The 18,989-nt window shown below is 42.7% G+C and overlaps 1 protein-coding gene and 1 non-coding gene across 3 annotated transcripts in view; both read right to left on the reverse strand.

Moving 5' to 3' along the window:
- Zc3h7a (zinc finger CCCH-type containing 7A) overlaps positions 1-18,989 on the reverse strand; it is a 41,834-nt gene that overhangs the window by 18,963 nt on the left and 3,882 nt on the right. For both annotated transcript variants that reach the window (XM_038325743.1, XM_038325744.1), the window contains exons 2-9: positions 8,511-8,611; positions 7,395-7,434; positions 5,548-5,745; positions 3,451-3,609; positions 3,153-3,233; positions 3,028-3,066; positions 1,609-1,642; positions 1,099-1,376 (exon numbers count right to left, since the gene is read on the reverse strand). In XM_038325743.1, coding sequence (XP_038181671.1) covers positions 1,099-1,376; positions 1,609-1,642; positions 3,028-3,066; positions 3,153-3,233; positions 3,451-3,609; positions 5,548-5,745; positions 7,395-7,434; positions 8,511-8,578 — 897 coding nt within the window. In that variant the 5' untranslated portion in view covers positions 8,579-8,611. The remainder of the gene's footprint in view (positions 1-1,098; positions 1,377-1,608; positions 1,643-3,027; positions 3,067-3,152; positions 3,234-3,450; positions 3,610-5,547; positions 5,746-7,394; positions 7,435-8,510; positions 8,612-18,989) is intronic.
- On the reverse strand, positions 12,811-12,973 carry LOC119813880. The gene has a single exon (XR_005285322.1). It is a non-coding gene; the product is annotated as a U1 spliceosomal RNA (small nuclear RNA).

Below are 18,989 nucleotides of genomic sequence, written 5' to 3' on the forward strand. Positions count from 1 at the left end.
TCCACTTCTGCAGCTCTAGGATTAGAGCCTTTTTACTCTGGCACTGGGATCAAACTTGGGTCCTTATACTTTTATGGCAAACACTTTGCTCACTGAGCCATCTCCTGAGCTCTAAGGCCTATTCTCTATCAGAGTGTAAGGCTGACCTTTACACTCCAGAGACACGCATCAGCCTCTAGACAGCACACGCCTGTCTTTTATTTCAGCAATGACCAGTTACCTGTTATCTCCTCAGAAGAAGCAAAGAAAATGTCAAGGTAAGAAAGTCAAAGTGAGGGGCTAGAGAGATGGCTCAGAGGTTAAGAGCATTGCCTGCTCTTCCAAAGGCCCTGAGTTTAATTCCCAGCAACAACATGGTTGCTCACAACCATCTGTAATGGGGTCTGGTGCCCTCTTCTGGCCTGCAGGCATACATGGAGGAAGAATGTTGTATACATAATAAATAATATTTAAAAAAAAGTCAAAGTGAATCCTAGAAGCAATACAAATTATCTACCGCACTGCATTATACTTTAAACAGGAGGAACTATGTCCTTGAGAAGAGAAAGTAGGGTTGAGGAGATGGTTTAAAAGATAAAGTGCTTGCCTTGTAAGCATGAGTTCAATGCCTGAAACCGCTGTTAAAAGTATAAAAATAGCTGGGTGGTAGCAGTTAAATGCCTTTAATCCCAGCATTCGGGAGGCAGAGACAGGTGGATTTCTGTGAATTCGAGGCCAGCCTGGTCTACAGAGTGAGTTCCAGGACAGGCTCAAAAAGCTACAGAGAAACCTGTCTCAAAAACAACAACCACAACAACAAAAAAAAGTATAAAAATAAATGAAAATTTTAAAAGGAAGAGAAGAAACTAAACCAAGCAGGAGAGATGGCTCAGCAGTTAAGATCACTTCTCCTTCAAAGACCTGAGTTGTGTTTCCAACACCTATATGGGGTGGCTTCCAATTGCCTGTAACTCCAACTCCACAGGATCTGATACCCTCTTCTGGTTTCCACATGTCACAAACACGTCTCACATGCACATATGCACATGTGCACATACACACCACCACCCACACTTTTTAAAAAGGGAATTAAATAGGAAACTAAACAGTGAAACTCACCATGACAGCATCATTTGTTTCTGGGGCAGAATCAAGGAGGTCATCTATGTCATCCCCAAGGACAATGTCTCCATCATCTACAAAGGTGTCTGGCGGCATGAAGGCGTACTTCCCTCCGTTTGCAAACACTGTGGATGGCAGTGGGCTCTCATCCACTTGCAAAACAGAAGTTACAGGCATAACAGGAACTGAGGCCAGCTCACTCCCAATGTCATGAGGAAAACTGGACATAGGAAGGGAGACAACTGGAAGTGCTTCTTGCCTTGGGGTTAATAAATCTGCAATATACATAGAAATTTACTCACTCCAAGCCACTGTATTTACAAAACAGGAGTGCTAATGGCCAATAATAGAAGGTATGAAGGCTAGGTGAAAATATGAACGCAGTCAGTCAGTCTCGCTTTCATCCCACAGCAATCTCACTTGACAATATTATATAATAAACACACTCTAGAACTGGCACACTGGCAAGCATATTTCAGAGGATTAAGATGACAAGTGAAAACGTACCTGGCTCAATATCTTCCACAGAATAGTTCACAGCCTGGAAATTAAACCAATAGTGATCATGTTTTCAGGATTCTAAACTCTAAAACAGTCAGTAAAACTCATCTGAGAAGACTGATGTAGAGCTGGAAAGACATCTGACTAAGATACGAGAAATCACAGAACATTCAAACCACTTATCTCCTACTCTTTTTGTTATTTTGAGACAGGATCTCATTATGTAGACCTGGTTGGCCTAGAACTCACAGAGATCCAGCTGCCTCTGCCTCTCAAATGCTGGGATTAAAAGGTGTGCACCACCATGCCTTGCTTCTCTTGAAACAATCTCTTGTAACCCAGGATGGCTTCAATCTCAGGATATAGCTAAGGATGACCTTGAACTTCCGGTCCCCCTGCCTCCCTATCTGGGATTACCAGGCATCATCGGACCTTCCGGTCCCCCTGCCTCCATATCTGGGATTACCAGGCATCATCAAACCTTCCGGTCCTCCTGCCTCCCTATCTGGGATTACCAGGCATCATCAGGCACGGCTTTGTTTTCTTTTGAAAACAGATCTGTGCTGTCCTTGCTCACCTTACACTCTTGGGATCACAAGACTGCACTTCTCAAAGGATATTTAGATGGGAACAGGGACTAATCCAATCACTGTCCACCAGCCCCTCACAATGACTAGTGCCATTCCAACAACCGTGAGACTTTTAAAGTTTTAAATTAGAGAAAGAGACGTGGTTTTACTCTGTAGTGTTGACTGGTCTAGCATTCTATGTAGACCAGGTTGGTCTTGAACTCACAGGGATCCTCCTACCTCTGCCTTCTGAGACCTAAGACTAACAAATCTATTAGCCATTCCTGACAAGTTTTTTCTTAATTAGATTTATTCATTTCAATGTTATCTGTGTTTTGCTTGTGTTGTGTAGGTATGTATACCACATGAGTGCTTGGTGTCCTGGAAGGTCACAAGATAACATCAGGACCCCCTAGAAGTGCAGTTACTGATGTGGGAACCACTGTATGGGCACTGGGAGCCACCTGGGTCCTGGTCCTCTGAAGAGCACCAAGTGCTTCTGTCTTTTTTGTGTGGCTAATTTCTTGTTTAAACCCCAATGTCTCTCAAAACTAGTATCTGGCTTTGATCTATGATTTTCAAAGAAAACTGAGCATCTGTTCACATCCTGTCACATGCTCCAGTGGCCTGCGGGAAAGCTGGCTCAGATTAAAGTACAGTACTTGAATTGTTTTGTTCTCTAAAGTGACAGGGAGAAAAAATAAAATAAAATAAAAAAAAGTGACAGGAAGCCATGGCCAGTTTCATGTCTGAGGCATCAAAGAGACACACACTAAAACTACAAAAAGCACAGATGTTAAGTCTGCCAGCCCTTCTTTTCTCAGAAGCATGATTCTTGAATAGATAATAACCCTACCTTGGTAGCCCCATCTCCTGGAACTGGCTTCAGAGAGAGCTGAAATAAAATGAAAATGCAATTTCAAAACAGAACTGACTCAAGATTATACAAAATGAAAAAGCCCTGAGAGAAGTTTGACTTACCTCAGCTCTAACATATGCTTTCCTTATTTTAAATCCCAATTTCTGAGCTAATTCTTGAGTTAGTTTTATTACATGTTCATCCTAAAAAAAAAAAAAGCCAACATTCATGAATGTATCTGCAGTGAAACAAGCAAGCAGGGCCGTGACATTTCCCAGCTAGACACTTGCTTTATTAGCTATCACACTGAACTGGAGCAGGCTGATGGCAGCAAGAAATCCTGATTTTTCACATGCCATTTCTCCACGCAATAGCAGTAAGATATCTGATGCAAACAAGTGAGCTAGAGTCATTCCATACCTGAGGCACTGCTAGGGAGCACTTTGCTACAGCGTCATAGGCCTCTTTGTAGCGCCCTAAATCACTCAGAGCCTTAGATTTCCGATACAGAGCCTTGCAGTTACTGGCATTAATACTGAGGACAGCATTACAATCTTCCAGAACTTTATCATGGAAACCCTGGTGGGAAAGGCCGAGAGAGAAAGCCAGAGTCACACAATTAATACCTCAGTCTGATGCCTGTTTCAGACATGAAAACAAATACATGAGCACATTCTATAACTCTCAACTTAAATTCAAAGTTCACAATGTTATTTTTCATTTCCGTCATTTTGTTAGGATGTTCCACATATATAAAAGTGGGAAATTATCATGAATATCTCTTACTTCCTATCCTGTATCAGACAAATATGAGTACTTGGTCCGAGAACCCTGTGTCTCCAAGGAAGAAAGCTCCTGGGACATGGTGGTACCCCAGTGTCATAATCTACCCCATTTTCCTCTCATTATCAGCACAGCTTTGTAAATCCATTAAAGATGTCAAATGTGGAGGCTGGGATTGCAGTTAAGAGCACTGGCACCCTTCCAGAGGACTCAGGTTCAATTCCCAATTCCACATGGAGGCTCACAATTGCCTATAATTCCAATCTCAGGAGATTAGACATCCTCCTCTGGCTGCACAGACACAGGCAAAACACTCAAACACGTATACACATGGTATACACGTACGTATACACGTACGTGCATGCTGGTAAAACGTAAAACAAAATAAATAAATCTAAAAAATACATTTTTAAAGTCATGTGAGGGGTTAGTGAGATGGCTCACCAGGTAACCCTGATGACCTAAAGCTGCCCTCTGACTGCTACGCGCTCATTCTCTCTGTTCGATAATAAATAAATAAATAAAGTGGGTAACCACAGTAATGATAGTATGATATGTATGTATGTATGTATATAAAATGTGTATACGTATACACACACTTTTTGTGGTTTTTTTTTTTTTTTTTTTTTGAGGCAAGGTTTTACTGTGTAACCCTGGCTGGCCTCAAATTCAGATATCAAATACTGGGATTAAAGGTGTACACCACCACTGCTCACCAGTGTGCTTAGAAAGAGGCTGGGGGAGCACATCTAAAAAAAAAAAAAAAAAAAAAAACAGCAATAAAAATACTGTACTGCAAATTTATCTTGCAAGAGATTGTTCTTGGCTGGCACCTGGAAGTCCTCCAAGACTACAGAGATATAGCAACTATTCTTTGTAAAAAAAAAAAAAAAAAAAAAAAATTAAAAACAGAAGAAAAAAGGGGGGGCTGGAGAGATGGCTCAGAGGTTAAGAGCATTGTCTGGGGCTGGAGAGATGGCTCAGAGGTTAAGAGCATTGCCTGCTCTTCCAAAGGTCCTGAGTTCAATTCCCAGCAACCACATGGTGGCTCACAATCATCTGTAATGAGATCTGGTGCCCTCTTCTGGCCTGCAGGCATACACATAAACAGAATATTGTATACATAATAAATAAATAAATAAATTTAAAAAAAAAAAGAGCATTGTCTGCTCTTCCTAAAGGTCCTGAGTTCAATTCCCAGCAACCACATGGTGGCTCACAATCATCTGTAATGAGGTCTGGTGCCCTCTTCTGGCGTGCAGACATAAACACAGACAGAATATTGTATACATAATAAATAAATAAATAAATAATTTTTTTTAAAGTTATATAAAAGGGGGGGATTGCCTGTGCTTACACTAAAAACAAATGTTCTTTCCCTGATCTGAACACTGTATAGTGCACACACATCACTGAATACCACATGACACCCACAAACCTCCACTGCTGACATGTCAAATTTTAAAAGTAAAATGTAAGTAACTCTCAAATAGCTTATTAACCAGGGACACATTATAGAAAGCAACATTAGCCACCCATGAGCACACATGCACAGTGCTAGAGGGCCAAGTGCAGCTCAGTGGTACATGCCTAGTACCATGCTATGGCCTTAAAAGCATAGGGGCTAGGCTCCACACCTAGTCCAGGGCAAAACTTAGGAAAAATGGCTTCTTATTAATATATTACAGCACTGAAGAAAATGCTCTAGAATTAATTTTAAAACTCCCAACTCACCATATTAGAATAGCAGGCAATACGATTTATATGAAGTTTTTCAATGATTTCTTTAGGAATTAAAATTTCTTCAGACTTTGCATAATCAGCTATACTCAAAGCTTCCGAGTACTGACTTAGAGAGCTACTCCAATCACATTCCCGATAAGTATCATTTCCTTCATTAAAAAGATTTCTCACGAGAGCATGCAAATACACCTAAAAAGAGAAAATTACCTCTTGAAGCCAAAACAAGGTAAGACAGAAGTAAATATCATGTTTATGCCTAAAACCTCAGAGAGCACTACTGTAGGAAAGCCTGTCACTGCTGCCTTGCTAGGAAGTTCATCTTTCCTACTTCTGCAAGAGAAAATACACTCTCCCTATGAGAAAAAACAGGGTCAAAGTACTGTATGCATCTCTGATTCTGGGCAGGTAATAGACACTTGGCACAAGTCCTTAATCAAGAGAGTACAATTTACATTTATGGCTTCAAATTTGCTGCCATCCTCCTGCCTCTGCTTCTCAAGAGCTGAGATTACAGGTATGAGCCACCACACCCAGCTTTGGTTTAAGTCTTTGACTTTCTTTTAGAAGTCTTTCTGATAAGGCAACAGTAATAAAGACTTTCATGTGCTGCTATGCAGCACACTAGGGACAGTACCCTTTAGTATTTTCATGTCTTTACCAAAACTGTCAACCCTTTCCACATTTTTAACAGATCATTTACATTTCATGTCTAGAAATATTTTGTCACTTGTGGGGACTGGGAGGAGTAGTTTTATGCATGCCACTGTGAAAAAGAATTTGGGAGAGTCAGACCTCTCCTTCCAACATGCAGGACGCATGGAAGAAATTCAGGTCATTAGGCTTGGTGCCGGGTGCCTTTCCATGATGAGCCATCTCTCTGGCCCTGTATTTCTTCTTTTAAAAGCTATTTCCTTAGATTGTTTCCTGATTTATGGGAAGGAGATAAGGCTAATAATTTGCTTACTAAGTGACTATACCTATTTTTCGATATGTACAAAAAAATGTCTTGATATTCTAAAAGACCTTTTCTATCACAAGATCAGATTGCATATTAGGACCTAATATGCACACATTTAAAATGCCTAGACTGTTAAGGAACAACCAGGCATCAAGGTCTGATGTGGCTTATGATGTGTCACACAACCTCTGTGGGCCCAGCTCCACATGTGGGAGAACAAAAGGATTTTCCAGATATTTCCCCCAAAGACTTAAGACTCCCCTCCTGAAAATAGGGAGGAAGAGGAGCTGAACACAGGGGAAGGAGGAATGTGGACACTTGCAGACACATATCCTCAGAGATGAGAAGCTATGGCCTTCTTCTCCCTGTGCTTGGCCAATTCAACCCAGCTCTTCCCTCCCATTCTCTAGACAACACTCCTTCAGTGCCACCAAGACTTATCAAGATGAAAATGATGACACCCACATTCTCTGTTCAATTCCACCCCACGTATAATTGATGAAATAGTATTGACAGAGGGCTCAAAATCCACACTAACTCAGAACACACTAACACAGGAAAGAAAATACAGGACAACTGTCCCAAAAAGTCCCAAAGGCTGTTCTATATAGAAGAGATTGGCAAGCTTTTCCTATAAATGTCAAAAAGTGAGCATTTAATGCACTGTGGGACACCTAAGTTCTGTCCTATGTCCCAAAGTGCCACAGAGAACACATAAACAAATGGCTGCAGTTGCAGTATTCTGATAAAGCTTTATTTGTGAAAGAGGGCAGCTGGTCAGGTCAGCGGTGACATACAATGCCAGCGTTTACTAAACCCTGCTGCAGATGATAATTCTTAGCCTACTGTGACTATCCACAGCTCTTCCCAAAGTCATTACCGCATATTGCTCCTGGGTCCCTGGATATGACAGCGGAGACCTGAGAAGAAGAAACAAGTCCATTGTAATTACCAAGATCTACTGGAAGTCTTGTTCATTTGTTCTGACACAGTACCCCTGATGGACATGGAACTCACTGAGATCAGCCCACCTCCACATCCCACGTGCTGGGATTACAAGAATGCTCCACCCTGACAGGCTCCCTATCAGCACTACTCAGCCAGAAGTTATCTTAAACTGTGCTTTTTAGGGGCTGGAGAGATGCTCGGTAGTTAAAAGTATTTGCTGCTCTTGCAGAGGACCCTGATTTCAGTTCCCAATAACCACATGGCAGCTCAAAGATCCAATACTCTCTTCTGGCTTCTGAATGCAGAATTCCTACTACCAAGTGCTAAGATATGTCTCCTCCCCAACAGGACCATGGAGCCTTCTGCCTGAACATGTCCTGAACAAAAGCTGTCTGTTATTGGTGCTATTCCTAACAGCAAAGCCCAACAGCCAAAGCCTTCTGTGCTGCAGATGTTTAATTCACCAGAATGCTTCTTATGGAAATACATCCCAATTCTTCAGACTAAACTGGGGGAAGGGGCTGCAACATCAGGGCTGTAGCCCTAAAAATATAAAAATATTTTTTAAAAAAAGTATGAGAATACCCAAAAGGGGGCGCATGCCTTTAATCCCAGCACTTCGAAAACAGAGGGAGGCAGATCTCTAAGTCCAAGGCCAGTCTGGTCTACAGAGTGAGTTGCAGGACAGCTAGGGCTACAGAGAAACCCTGTCTTGAAAAACAGCAACAACAAAAATAATATCCAAAAAGAAAAGGGAAAAAAGTGCTCAAGTGAAAACGTCCTTTCCAACCCAACCTGAACACTGTGACAGTTCCTAGTCTGTTAGGGGTGGATTCATGCTTATAATCCAATACTTCTAAGATTGAAGCAGGAGGACTGCTAGGAGTTTGAGGTTTTCTTGGGCTACAGTGATTCTACTTCAAAACAGAACACAAGCCTGGAAAAACCCAAGAGATCTCTGATTTTCCACATGTGTGGACTTCATACATAGTACAGGGATGGTCATCGGATAAACACAGTGGTGGGCCATGAAGTATCAAGTTCTTACTGAATAAACTGTAGACCTTCCTTAATATTGTGCTGCCTTTTTCTTCTCTCCTCGGACACACTGGACATGTTACCCGCACATCCACTTGCTAATTGAGCAATCTGCAAAGAAACAAGGCACAAAATTACTGTACCTGCCAGCAATTCTGCATTCCCCACTAAACATCCAGAACTCTATGCAGTCAGGAGGCAGAGGAAGGCAGATCTCTGTGAGTTTGAGACCAGCCTGGTCTACAAAGGAGTTCTAGGACAGTCAACGCTACACAGAGAAACCCTGTCTTGCAAAAATAAAAAAACAAACAAAAAAAATTCCATGACTCTAAGCTCTCATTCAGACCACAAAACACACCCATCTCCATAATCCCTGGACACTAAGGAGCTGTCAGTCCCTTTTCTTTGGGGTCCCTCCAATGCGTCCACAGCATGCTATTTTCAGGCTGCTTAAGGACATCCTGAATGTGCCTCCTAAATGTCTCCGTTCAAAGGCATCTCCCTTCCTCACACAGGTTTTGTTTCTTCCCTGTCAACCCACATGCATGAGCTGCAACAAGAACAATCTCAGCCTTGTTTAACTTCTGGAAGATCTCCAGAAATGAAAACGTTACCTCCGCCTGCCTCAAAGGGAACCTGATATCCTAGTAAGCAGAGCCTGAGCTTCTGAGTTAACTCTACGACAGTATGGACAGATCTCCACAGTGACTCCATGCCACTGCTATCCATCCCTCTGACCAACCTTCACTGACAAGTTCCCAGTAACTTAAACAGAACCTCCGAGAAGTGGGTAAGAGAACTGGTTCTTCTTCCAGGACTCTTCAATCCCTAGCATGCACACTGACAGTTCCTAACCATCTGTGGCTCCAGTTCCAAGGAATCTGACACCTTTTTCTAAGCTCTTTTCAGGCACTACATGCATGTGGTACACAGGCATATATGGGCAAAACACCCACACACATACAGTTTTAAAACATGGATTCCCTTCCAGGCTGTGCCTTTAATCCCAGCACTCGGGAGGCAGAGACAGGTGGATCTCTTTGAGTTCAAGGCTAGCCTTGTCTACAGAGCTAGTTCCAGGACAGGCTCCAAAACTACAGAAAAACCCTGTCTTGAAACACCAAAACAAAACAAAACAAAACAAAAAAATGGATTCACTGATCCCCACTCTAGATTCCCAGTCTCAGCATCTGACAGCTGCTCATTTGCGCAATGTCCTCTACCGTTGGAGGTTAGCAGTCTCTCTAGCTACCAGGTGTAACGATCAAAGACATCTTCAGATATTGCCAAACATCCCGGAGGGGTAGGGGGCAGAGGGGCTCCAATCACCCTCCCCACCCTGGCTGAGAACTGATACCACAATGAACAAGGTATCTTAGCACATAATTCACGTGTTCAGACTGGAGACAGTAGGCACCCCACACCTCAAGCAGGCAGCTAAAATGTTCTAGTCCCCCGAATGCTTCCCACTGTGATGTCATTTTCAGAGATATGGACTGAATACCCAAAGGCTGACTGGCATGCATCTTCTTGATCTTTCCAACACTGTCAAGCATTTGTATTTGATACTATAAAGGTGACACTCAGAAAAGACACCTACCACTTGCTTTCAATTATTCCCCAGGTGTAGTGACATACACCTTTAATCACAGAGCGAATTCCAGGACACCCAGGTTACACCCTGTCTCAAAAAACTAAAAACTAAAAATAAATAAAAATCAAACTCCTCCATCTTATGAAAAGGGGAATCAGGAAAAGGCAGAAAGTTAACTATGGGTAGTAAGTACAAGAATTTACTTTTATGTCTTTGAAAATTTCCAGAATGAGTTTTTAAAAGTCCATAACACTGAGGGCTGGAAAGATGGTTCAGTGGTTAAGAGCACTGGCTGGACAGTGGTAGCACACACCTTTAATCCCAGCACTCAGGAGGCAGAGACAGTTTGGGGCCAGCCTGGTCTACAAAGCAATTTCCAGGACAGGTTCCAAAGCTATACAGAGAAACCCTGTCTTGAAAAATCAAAAGAAAAAAAAATTAGTCAAGAAGCAGGCAAGATGGTTCATGTTGGGAACACTTGCTGCACTGGGCAGTGGTGGCACATGCCTTTAATCCTAGCACTTGGAAGACAGAGGCAGGTGGATCCCTGTGAGGACAGCCTAGTCTACAGAGCAAGTTTCAGAACAGCCAGGGCTATAGAGACCCTGTCTCTCGGGGGTGGAGGTAGAGGCTGGGGGCGTTCCTGGGTAGTGATAATTGATCAGGTTAATAGTCTTAGGATTATTTCCCTAGAAAGTGCTGGAACACTTTGAACTCTGACCTCTTACAAAGGGCACAGGGCAAAGAGTTAAAAACACAAGGAAGGGGCTGGAGAGATGGCTCAGAGGTTAAGAGCACTGCCTGCTCTTCCAAAGGTCCTGAGTTCAATTCCCAGCAACCACATGGTGGCTCACAACCATCTGTAATGAGGTCTGGTGCCCTCTTCTGGCCTGACGACATACACAGTGACAGAATATTGTATACATAATAAATAAATAAATAAATAAATAAATAAATAATTTAAAAAAAAACACAAGGAAATTAAGTAGGCATGGTGGTGCACACCTGCCCTTGGGAGGCAGAAGCAGGTGTATCTTTGTGAGTTTGAGACCAGTCTGGTCTACAGAGAGAGTTACAGTACAGCAAGGACTACACAGAAGAACCCTGTCTCAAAAAACAAACAACAAATATGTGTTTAAATAAATAAATAAATCCTCTTTAAAATTGAGGCCAGAACCTCAGCTGTCATAGCTTTGTCTTTTTGAGACAAAGCCTCAACTTTGTAGTCCTGACTGAATTGGAACTCCAGAGGTGAACTAGGTTGGCCTTGAACTCTGATCTTCCTGCTTCCACCTCCTAAACGCTGGAGGAATAACATGCCCCGCTCAAAAGGTTGTTCGGTTGTCATCCTAGAGAACTGAACCAAGGCCCTCACATACACTTGGCAGGCTCTACTACTGAAATAAATCCCCCCAGCCCCAAATTCGGTATATCATACCCACAATTTCAGTATATCAGGTTATATTTAAACACAGTGTGAGGAGTTACTACAGAAATGGCTCAGTCGTTAAGAAAGCCTACATGGCAACTCACAATGTCTGTAACTCCAGCTCCAGGCAATCTAACACACTCTTCTGATTTCCATGGGCACTAGGCACTCACATGGTAAACAGACATACATACCAGAAAAATACTTATACACAAAAAATAAATAATCTAAACAACAGTGTAAAAGCATTTCAATATTTTTTGTTTTTATCAAAATCTTGATGAAGAATTACAAGTTTATTGTAGACATTTTCTACAATGAAGACCATGCACTACCTAGATTCTACAAATAATATTTTTCAATATTTATTACATCTGTCCATCTTTAGTAACCTGACTTTCCTAGCTTAACACCAACTCACTTTATTTGACAAATTTAAAGTCAGAAGGACAATGAAATGACTCAGTGAAACTTGCCACCACCACTAACATTGTGAGTCTGATCCCAGAAAACTAGGAAAGAACCATTCCTGCATGGTGTCATCTACGCGCGCGCGCGCTCTCTCTCTCTCTCACACACACACACACACACACACACACACACACATATGCACACACGCACGCATGCATCCCTTCTCTTTGAAACAGGATCTCACTGTGTAGCCCAAGATGGCCTGGAACTCACTATGTGTGTTAGGAAGAAAGACATAGTGGTTCACACTTTTAACTAAGGAGGCAGAGGCAGGCGGATCTCTGTGAGTTCGAGGCCAGTCTGGTCTACAGAGTGAGTTCTAAGACAGGCTCCAAAGCTACAGAGAAACCCTATCTTGAAAAACAAAAATAAAAAATGAAACAAAGACCACCAATCCAGCCGTTCTCTTAGGCCTTTGCTTACCCAGTCAAGCTCATGCTAACCCCACCCAAACTACGCAGATACTGCTCCACCAGATTTAACTTAACTTAGAAAACAACCCCACCTCCCACCTCCACTTTTAAAGAAAACTGTTTTAGTTTATCCCTTATTTTTGGTTTGTGGTTTTAGTATGTATTTACCTGTAGAGTCCCTGAGTATTAGTCAGCACTATGACAACTGCCTGCCCACTAAACCCAGCTCACTTTGCTCTTCAATCCTGTCAAAGTCTGGCCTCAGGTTTTTTGTTTGTCTGTTTGGTTGGTTTTTGGTTTTCTGTAGCCATGGCTGTCCAGAAACTCACTTTGTAGACCCGACTGACCTTGAACTCAGAGATCCACCTGCCTCTGCCCCCAGCTGAGAATATTTTTTTCTGTATAGGGGAGAACACAATGCAATCCCCAGTGCACAAATTATGCAGTTGTGTTTCCTGCATTTGGGGAAATTAAAAAAAAAAAGTCCTCACACCCCAAGTGCAACAGCTTAGCATTGCCTCTGAAAACACCTTTTTGATCATGGTAGCTCCCTGCCAGGTAAGTAAGAAACTTCTTGTAAGAAAATCTAATCACTCTTCTCACACAGAGCAAAAGCACGACCTGGGTTTGTCACACCATGACACTTCTTCCTCACCTTCCATGGTGGCCCTTACTAGCGTGTCCCTGCCTCACCGCCATTCTCTCTTCACAGCCTTGTGCAGATCTCGCCATACTGTTCTAGGAGGACCTCTAGCAAAGCCCAGATGTTAAGGACACCCAGCTAGGCCCCTCACGACTGATGAACTCGGGTGTCACACAGATGTCTTAGGGTATTTACAAGGTACTATGATAGTAAAAGGAATTTCTCCTTCCCAGTAACACTGTCCTATCTGTATTCCCCAGTCTCGAGTGTACTGCCAAAGATACTCTACAGAAAACCCACACTGTATCTAAACCAGACCTGGTGGCACACGCCTATAATCCCAGTATCCAGGAGGAGGCAGAAAGATCAGAAGCTTCAAGCCATTCTTAGCTACACAGGTGAGTTCAGGACTAGCCTGGGCTACATGAAACTCTGTCTCAAAAGAAAACCAAAAACCTTAGTCTCATTTGTCTCAGCTTAGGTGCTAGTTATAAACCAGCCCCTCTAGATAGCAGAGCACAGAGTACACATCACATGTACATACATAAGCACAATAACTCATAACGGACAGCCAGTACTTCCCTGGGAACTCCTTCAGCCAGCAGCCTTTAAGACACAGCCCCACATTGGGCACCAATTTGTTGGTGCACAAAAGAGTTCCACAACAGCCCTGAATGGAGTATAACAAAGGTTTATTCATTTAGAGATAAACTTACAGAAAGAGTAGTGAGGGGGCTGGAGAGATGGCTCAGTGGTTAAGAGCACTGACTGCTCTTCCAGAGGTCCTGAGTTCAATTCCCAGCAACCACATGGTGGCTCACAGCCATCTATAATGAGACCTGGCGATAGGAATGCTGTACACATAATAAAAAAATCAATCTTTAAAAAAAAAGAAAAAGAAAAAAGAGTAGTGATCTGCAGTCCTCTGCATGTGCTGGGAACTGGAGCCGAATCCAGGATCCAAGAGGCCCGCACATACTTTTTGTCTGCATTTATAGTACACGAGACCACGCCCAAAGTGGGCCAGTATCTTAAAGGCCATTTCCTGATTCGTAATAAGTAGAAAGGGTTGTTTTGTATATATTGAAACCACTGAATTTATACCAGATTATACAGAATTGACTTCATTATTTATTCAGGTTCAAGATATAATCAGGAATAGGCTTTGTCCCATATACATAACACACATCTGATCCCATATAGGTCTGTCAGGTCCTCTAGCACAAGGTAATGAAGAAACTGATCAATTATTGATTGGAAATGTAAAGAAGGCTTCAGAGTTTCATAAAAAAAAAAATTATGTCAATAGCAAAGGTTTAAAAAAGGACTTTTCTATTACATGGCAACAAGCTAAGGAGATTATCAAGAAAAGTCTTACTTGCTCTTCCTATAACCAAACACCACCTGCAGTGAGTAACCCAAAGGGTACTCAAAGAAATGAAATATGGCAGATGGATATGTTCCATACAGAATTTGGAAAATTAAAATATGTACACCATACCATTGACACCTATTCAGGTTTTCAATGGGCAACTGCTTTGAGCTGGAAAAAGGCTGATTCAGTAATCATGTATTTACTAGGAATCATGGCCATGGTGGGTATCCCTGCACAAATAAAGACAGATGATGGTCCTGCATATGTCTCTAAGAAAACGAGACTTTTTTTTTTTTTGCTTATTACAATATACAGCATATTACAGGGATACTTAACAATCCTACGGGTTAGGCAGTTTAGAAAGATCAAATTGAACTATAAAGGATATATTAAGGGGCTGGAGAGATGGCTCAGAGGTTAAGAGCGCTGACTGCTCTTCCAGAGGTCCTGAGTTCAATTCCCAGCAACAACATGGTGGCTCACAACCATCTGTAATGAGATCTAGTGCCCTCTTCTGGCATGCAGGCAGACATGGAAGGAATGTTGTATACATAATAAATAAATCTTTTTTAAAAAAGGATATATTAAACCCCCAGAAATATATTGCATGATGCTTAGGATAACTATTGAAACATTTGGCATATGTTGTTTGATGCTCTTCATGCTTGTTATATTTCTAATTTTTATATATTTTTTGCTCCTTTCCCTGGACAATACATGATATTTGTTCTATTGTATATAGTTTTGTATTAGGCTTAGAACTCTCTTATTTAGACAAAAGGGGAAAGTGCTGTTGGAATTCCTTCAGTCAATAGCCTTTGAGATACCAGCCCACTTTGGGCGAGATCTCATATACTATAAATGCAGATAAAATTTGTGCACGAGATTCCTGGCTGCTGGATTCAGTTCCAGTTCCCAGCAAATACAGTTGGATCCCTACTCTTTCTGTGAGTTTATTCCTAAATAAATAAACATTTGTTATATTCCATTCCGGGCTATTGTGGAACTCCTTTGTACACCAACACAGTATAGTATGTATGGGAAATAGTCTTACACCCATTGCCTTTTCCTGCTTGTAACAAGTTTGTCACCAGAAGGAGATAGGTAGAAGATTCATGGGACTCTGTTTTCCCTTTGTGATTTCCTGTGAGTCTATAATTATCTCTGAAAATAAAAACTATTTTGTGGCCAGGCAGTGGTGGTGCACATCTTTAATCCATAACTCAGGAGGCAAAGACAGGCAGATCTCTGTGGGTTTGAGGCCAGGCTGATCTACAAAGCGAGTTCCAGGACAGCAAAAGCTACACAGAGAAACCCTGTCTTGAAAAAAAATTGTGCATGGTTTTTTTGTTGTTGTTCAAACTAAGGCTATTAGCATGTTCTGCACTTGGCTTTTTCCACTAAGCAACAAATCTCAGAGCATTCTACATTTATCTCCACATACCATACACAAGGCTCCATAATTAGGTTGTACCACAATGTATCCAAGTCCTGGTGTGCACACCCTGCTGTTAACAACCTTGCAAGTTCACTGGCACACAGGGCATCTCATGAATGTGTCAGCATCTTTCGTTTCTGTAGAATAAAGGGCATACGTATGCCAAATAACACTACCCAAACATTTAGTAAAAACTCCATCTAGCCAGGAGGAGGTGGCCTTTAATTCCAGCACTCAGGGGGCCGAGGCAAGCAGATCTCTGTTAGTTCGAGGCCAGTCTGGTCTACAGAGCTAGTTCCAGGACAGCTAGGGCTGTTACACAGAGAAACCCTGTCTCGAAAAACCTCCATCTAGTCCACACCAACACATCATGGTCACTTTTTTTTAAATGTTTATTGGTGTTTTGCCTGTGTGTACGTCTGTGTGAGGGTGTTGGGTTCCCCTGGAACTGGAGTTACAGACAGGCATGAGCTGCCATGTGGGTGGGTGCTGGGAGTTGAACCAGGGACCCCTGGAAGTACAGTGCTCTTAACCGCTGAGCCATCTCTCCAGCCCCACTTTTTGTTTTTGGTTTTTTGAGACAGGGTTTCTCTGTGTAGCTTTGGTGTCTGTCCTGGAACTAGTTCTTGTAGACCAGGCTGGCCTTGAACTCACAGAGATCCACGCGCCTCTGCCTCTCCAGGGCTGGATTAAAGATGAGCACTACCACCGCCCAGCTCATCTTTTTCCATAAACAAAATGCTAGGGTTGCCGATACTTTTATTGATGACTCTAATTGTAAATTTTCTTTAATTTTTTTATGTGCATAAGTGTTTTGCCTGTATCTATGAATACTATATGCATGTTTGGTGCCCTTGGGTGTCAGAACAGAGCATGGGATCCCTTGGACCTGGAGTTACATGACAATTGTGAGCCACCAAGTGGATGCTGAGAACCAAATCTGGGTCCTCTACAAGGGCAGCAAGGGCTCTTAATTACTGAGGTAATTAATTAATTGGCCCTATTAACTGTAAATTCTCTTCCCAAACCTAGCCAGCTCCTCAATCCAGAAATTCAAGTGTAGACTGTTCTTTCATGACCCCACATCCTAAACTCTCACAGCCCCCCACAGACACCGTAAGACACAGGCAGAGCATTCCGAGCATGTGCAGCAAACGCTCTTGGCTGTCCTTTTCCCCATCCACCTCCCACAGGACACTAAAGGAAGGCCTTTGGAATAATACAGGTTAGGAGCAGGAGTGTGACACACTGCTGCCATCCGGGCTATTCTGGAGACAAGAGCATCAAGAGTTCAAAGCCAGGGGGCTGGAGAGATGGATCAGAGGTTAAGAGCACTGACTGCTCTTCCAGAGGACCTGAGTTCAATTCCCAGCAACCACATGGTGGCTCACAGCCACCTATAATGAGATCTGGTGCCCTCTTCTGGCATGCATGCATACATGGAAGGAATGTTGTATACATAATAAATAAATAAATAAATCTTAAAAAAAAAAAAAGAGTTCAAAGCCATTCTGGACCTTTTAAGGCCACATCTCAAAAAAACAAAACAAAGCCCCAAGTTCATTACTGTACTTTACTTCTGAGAACGTCCACCAGTGCCTTCCCAAGACATTTAAAAAGAAAACCTACTTCCTTACTATGCTAAAAGAGCCTACCTTCCTCCTCAAGGCCACATAGGCCTTCTGTGGGTTGAGACTGGCTTAAGTACTCTATACTCACAGACATAGTGCTTGCTGTTTTCTCTGTCCACAGTGTGTATTCCAGTCCTCCACAGGGCTGGTTCCTTTTCATCCTGGAGTCTTGACTTAAATGACACATTTTGGGACCTTCCCTTATCACCTTAAATTGCCACAATGCCTGTCTTGACCTCTACTTCTACTGGTCACTTAAATAGGGACTTTGTTGTCTCTTGTTCCTGACTCTATGAACACATGGAACAGTTCACTAAATGGCTGGTGGGAAGATGAACACAGTAGTCAAGTGTAAAGAGAATATTCCATGAAAAGTCCAGAGATCAGCTACATCAGAACTCTTCACAACTGTTCCAAAGACAAAGCAGAATGAGTTGGACCTGGTGGCACACATCTGAATCCCAGCACCTGGGAGACAGGCAGAAAGGTGGTGAGTTCCAGGCTAGTCTGGGCTACAGGAGACCCTGTCTCAAAAAGCAATTAAAGAAACAAGCAAACAAATGAAGCAACAAAAGGGAGGGAGCTGGGTGGTGGTGGTGCACACCTTTAATTCCAGCACTCGGGAGGCTGAGGCAGGTGGATCTCTGTGAGTTCAAGGCCAGCCTGGTCTATAAAGCAATCCTAGGATAGCCAGGGCTACGCAGAGAAACCCAGTCTGGGGTGGAAGGTGCGTGAGAGGAATGCAAACAGGAAATTACTGCTGCAGACACTCACTGGAACAAGACAGGGATGGATTAAAGCACAAGAGTGAGAAAAACACAGATGTTCACAAAGAACCTAAACCACAAGGGACACCCCAAGGAGTACAACACTGCATTTCCTGCATCAACACATCTCCTTGGCTAGAAGAAACTGAGGGAGGGCTTTCAGCAGTACGTGTCCAAACAGGAAACTCAGATAAGTAGGAATTAGTTTCATTAACTAAACTCTAACAAGCTAAAATATCCTCTTTCAGAGGTCAGCTGTTTAAAAATTTGTTATCTCCCGAGATGTTACCCGAGGAGGGAGAAAGCAACCTGAATTCCCATTCTGACTCCCTGTTCAATCAGCATCTGTTAGGTGACAGGCATTCAGTCTAGTACAAAGCCAGTATAGTGAAATTCATTACCTTTTACCTTTTACAGCATGGGGAGAAGCCAGCTCCCATAAGCGGCCCAAGAGAAGTGAGATGTTACTATAGCACACTGAGACAGAACCTCTGGTGCCACAGCTGTGCCAAGAGCTTCCCTGCAGTAAGTCATCTGCTCTCAGTGAACTAAGAGACAGGTGCTAGGGGGGTACAAAGATGTGGCACTGAACAGAGAACTGGCCCCAGACCACAGAGCTAGATTCTGAAGCCAGCCTGATGCCTGTGAAGTTCACTATTCTGCACCAAGTGCCCCAGGCTGCTGGAGGAGGACCAGCACCTGCCTCTGGTAGTCCTAGCTTAGACACA

This window comes from Arvicola amphibius, chromosome 4 (genome assembly GCF_903992535.2).
Source record: "Arvicola amphibius chromosome 4, mArvAmp1.2, whole genome shotgun sequence".
Lineage (NCBI taxonomy): Eukaryota > Metazoa > Chordata > Mammalia > Rodentia > Cricetidae > Arvicola > Arvicola amphibius.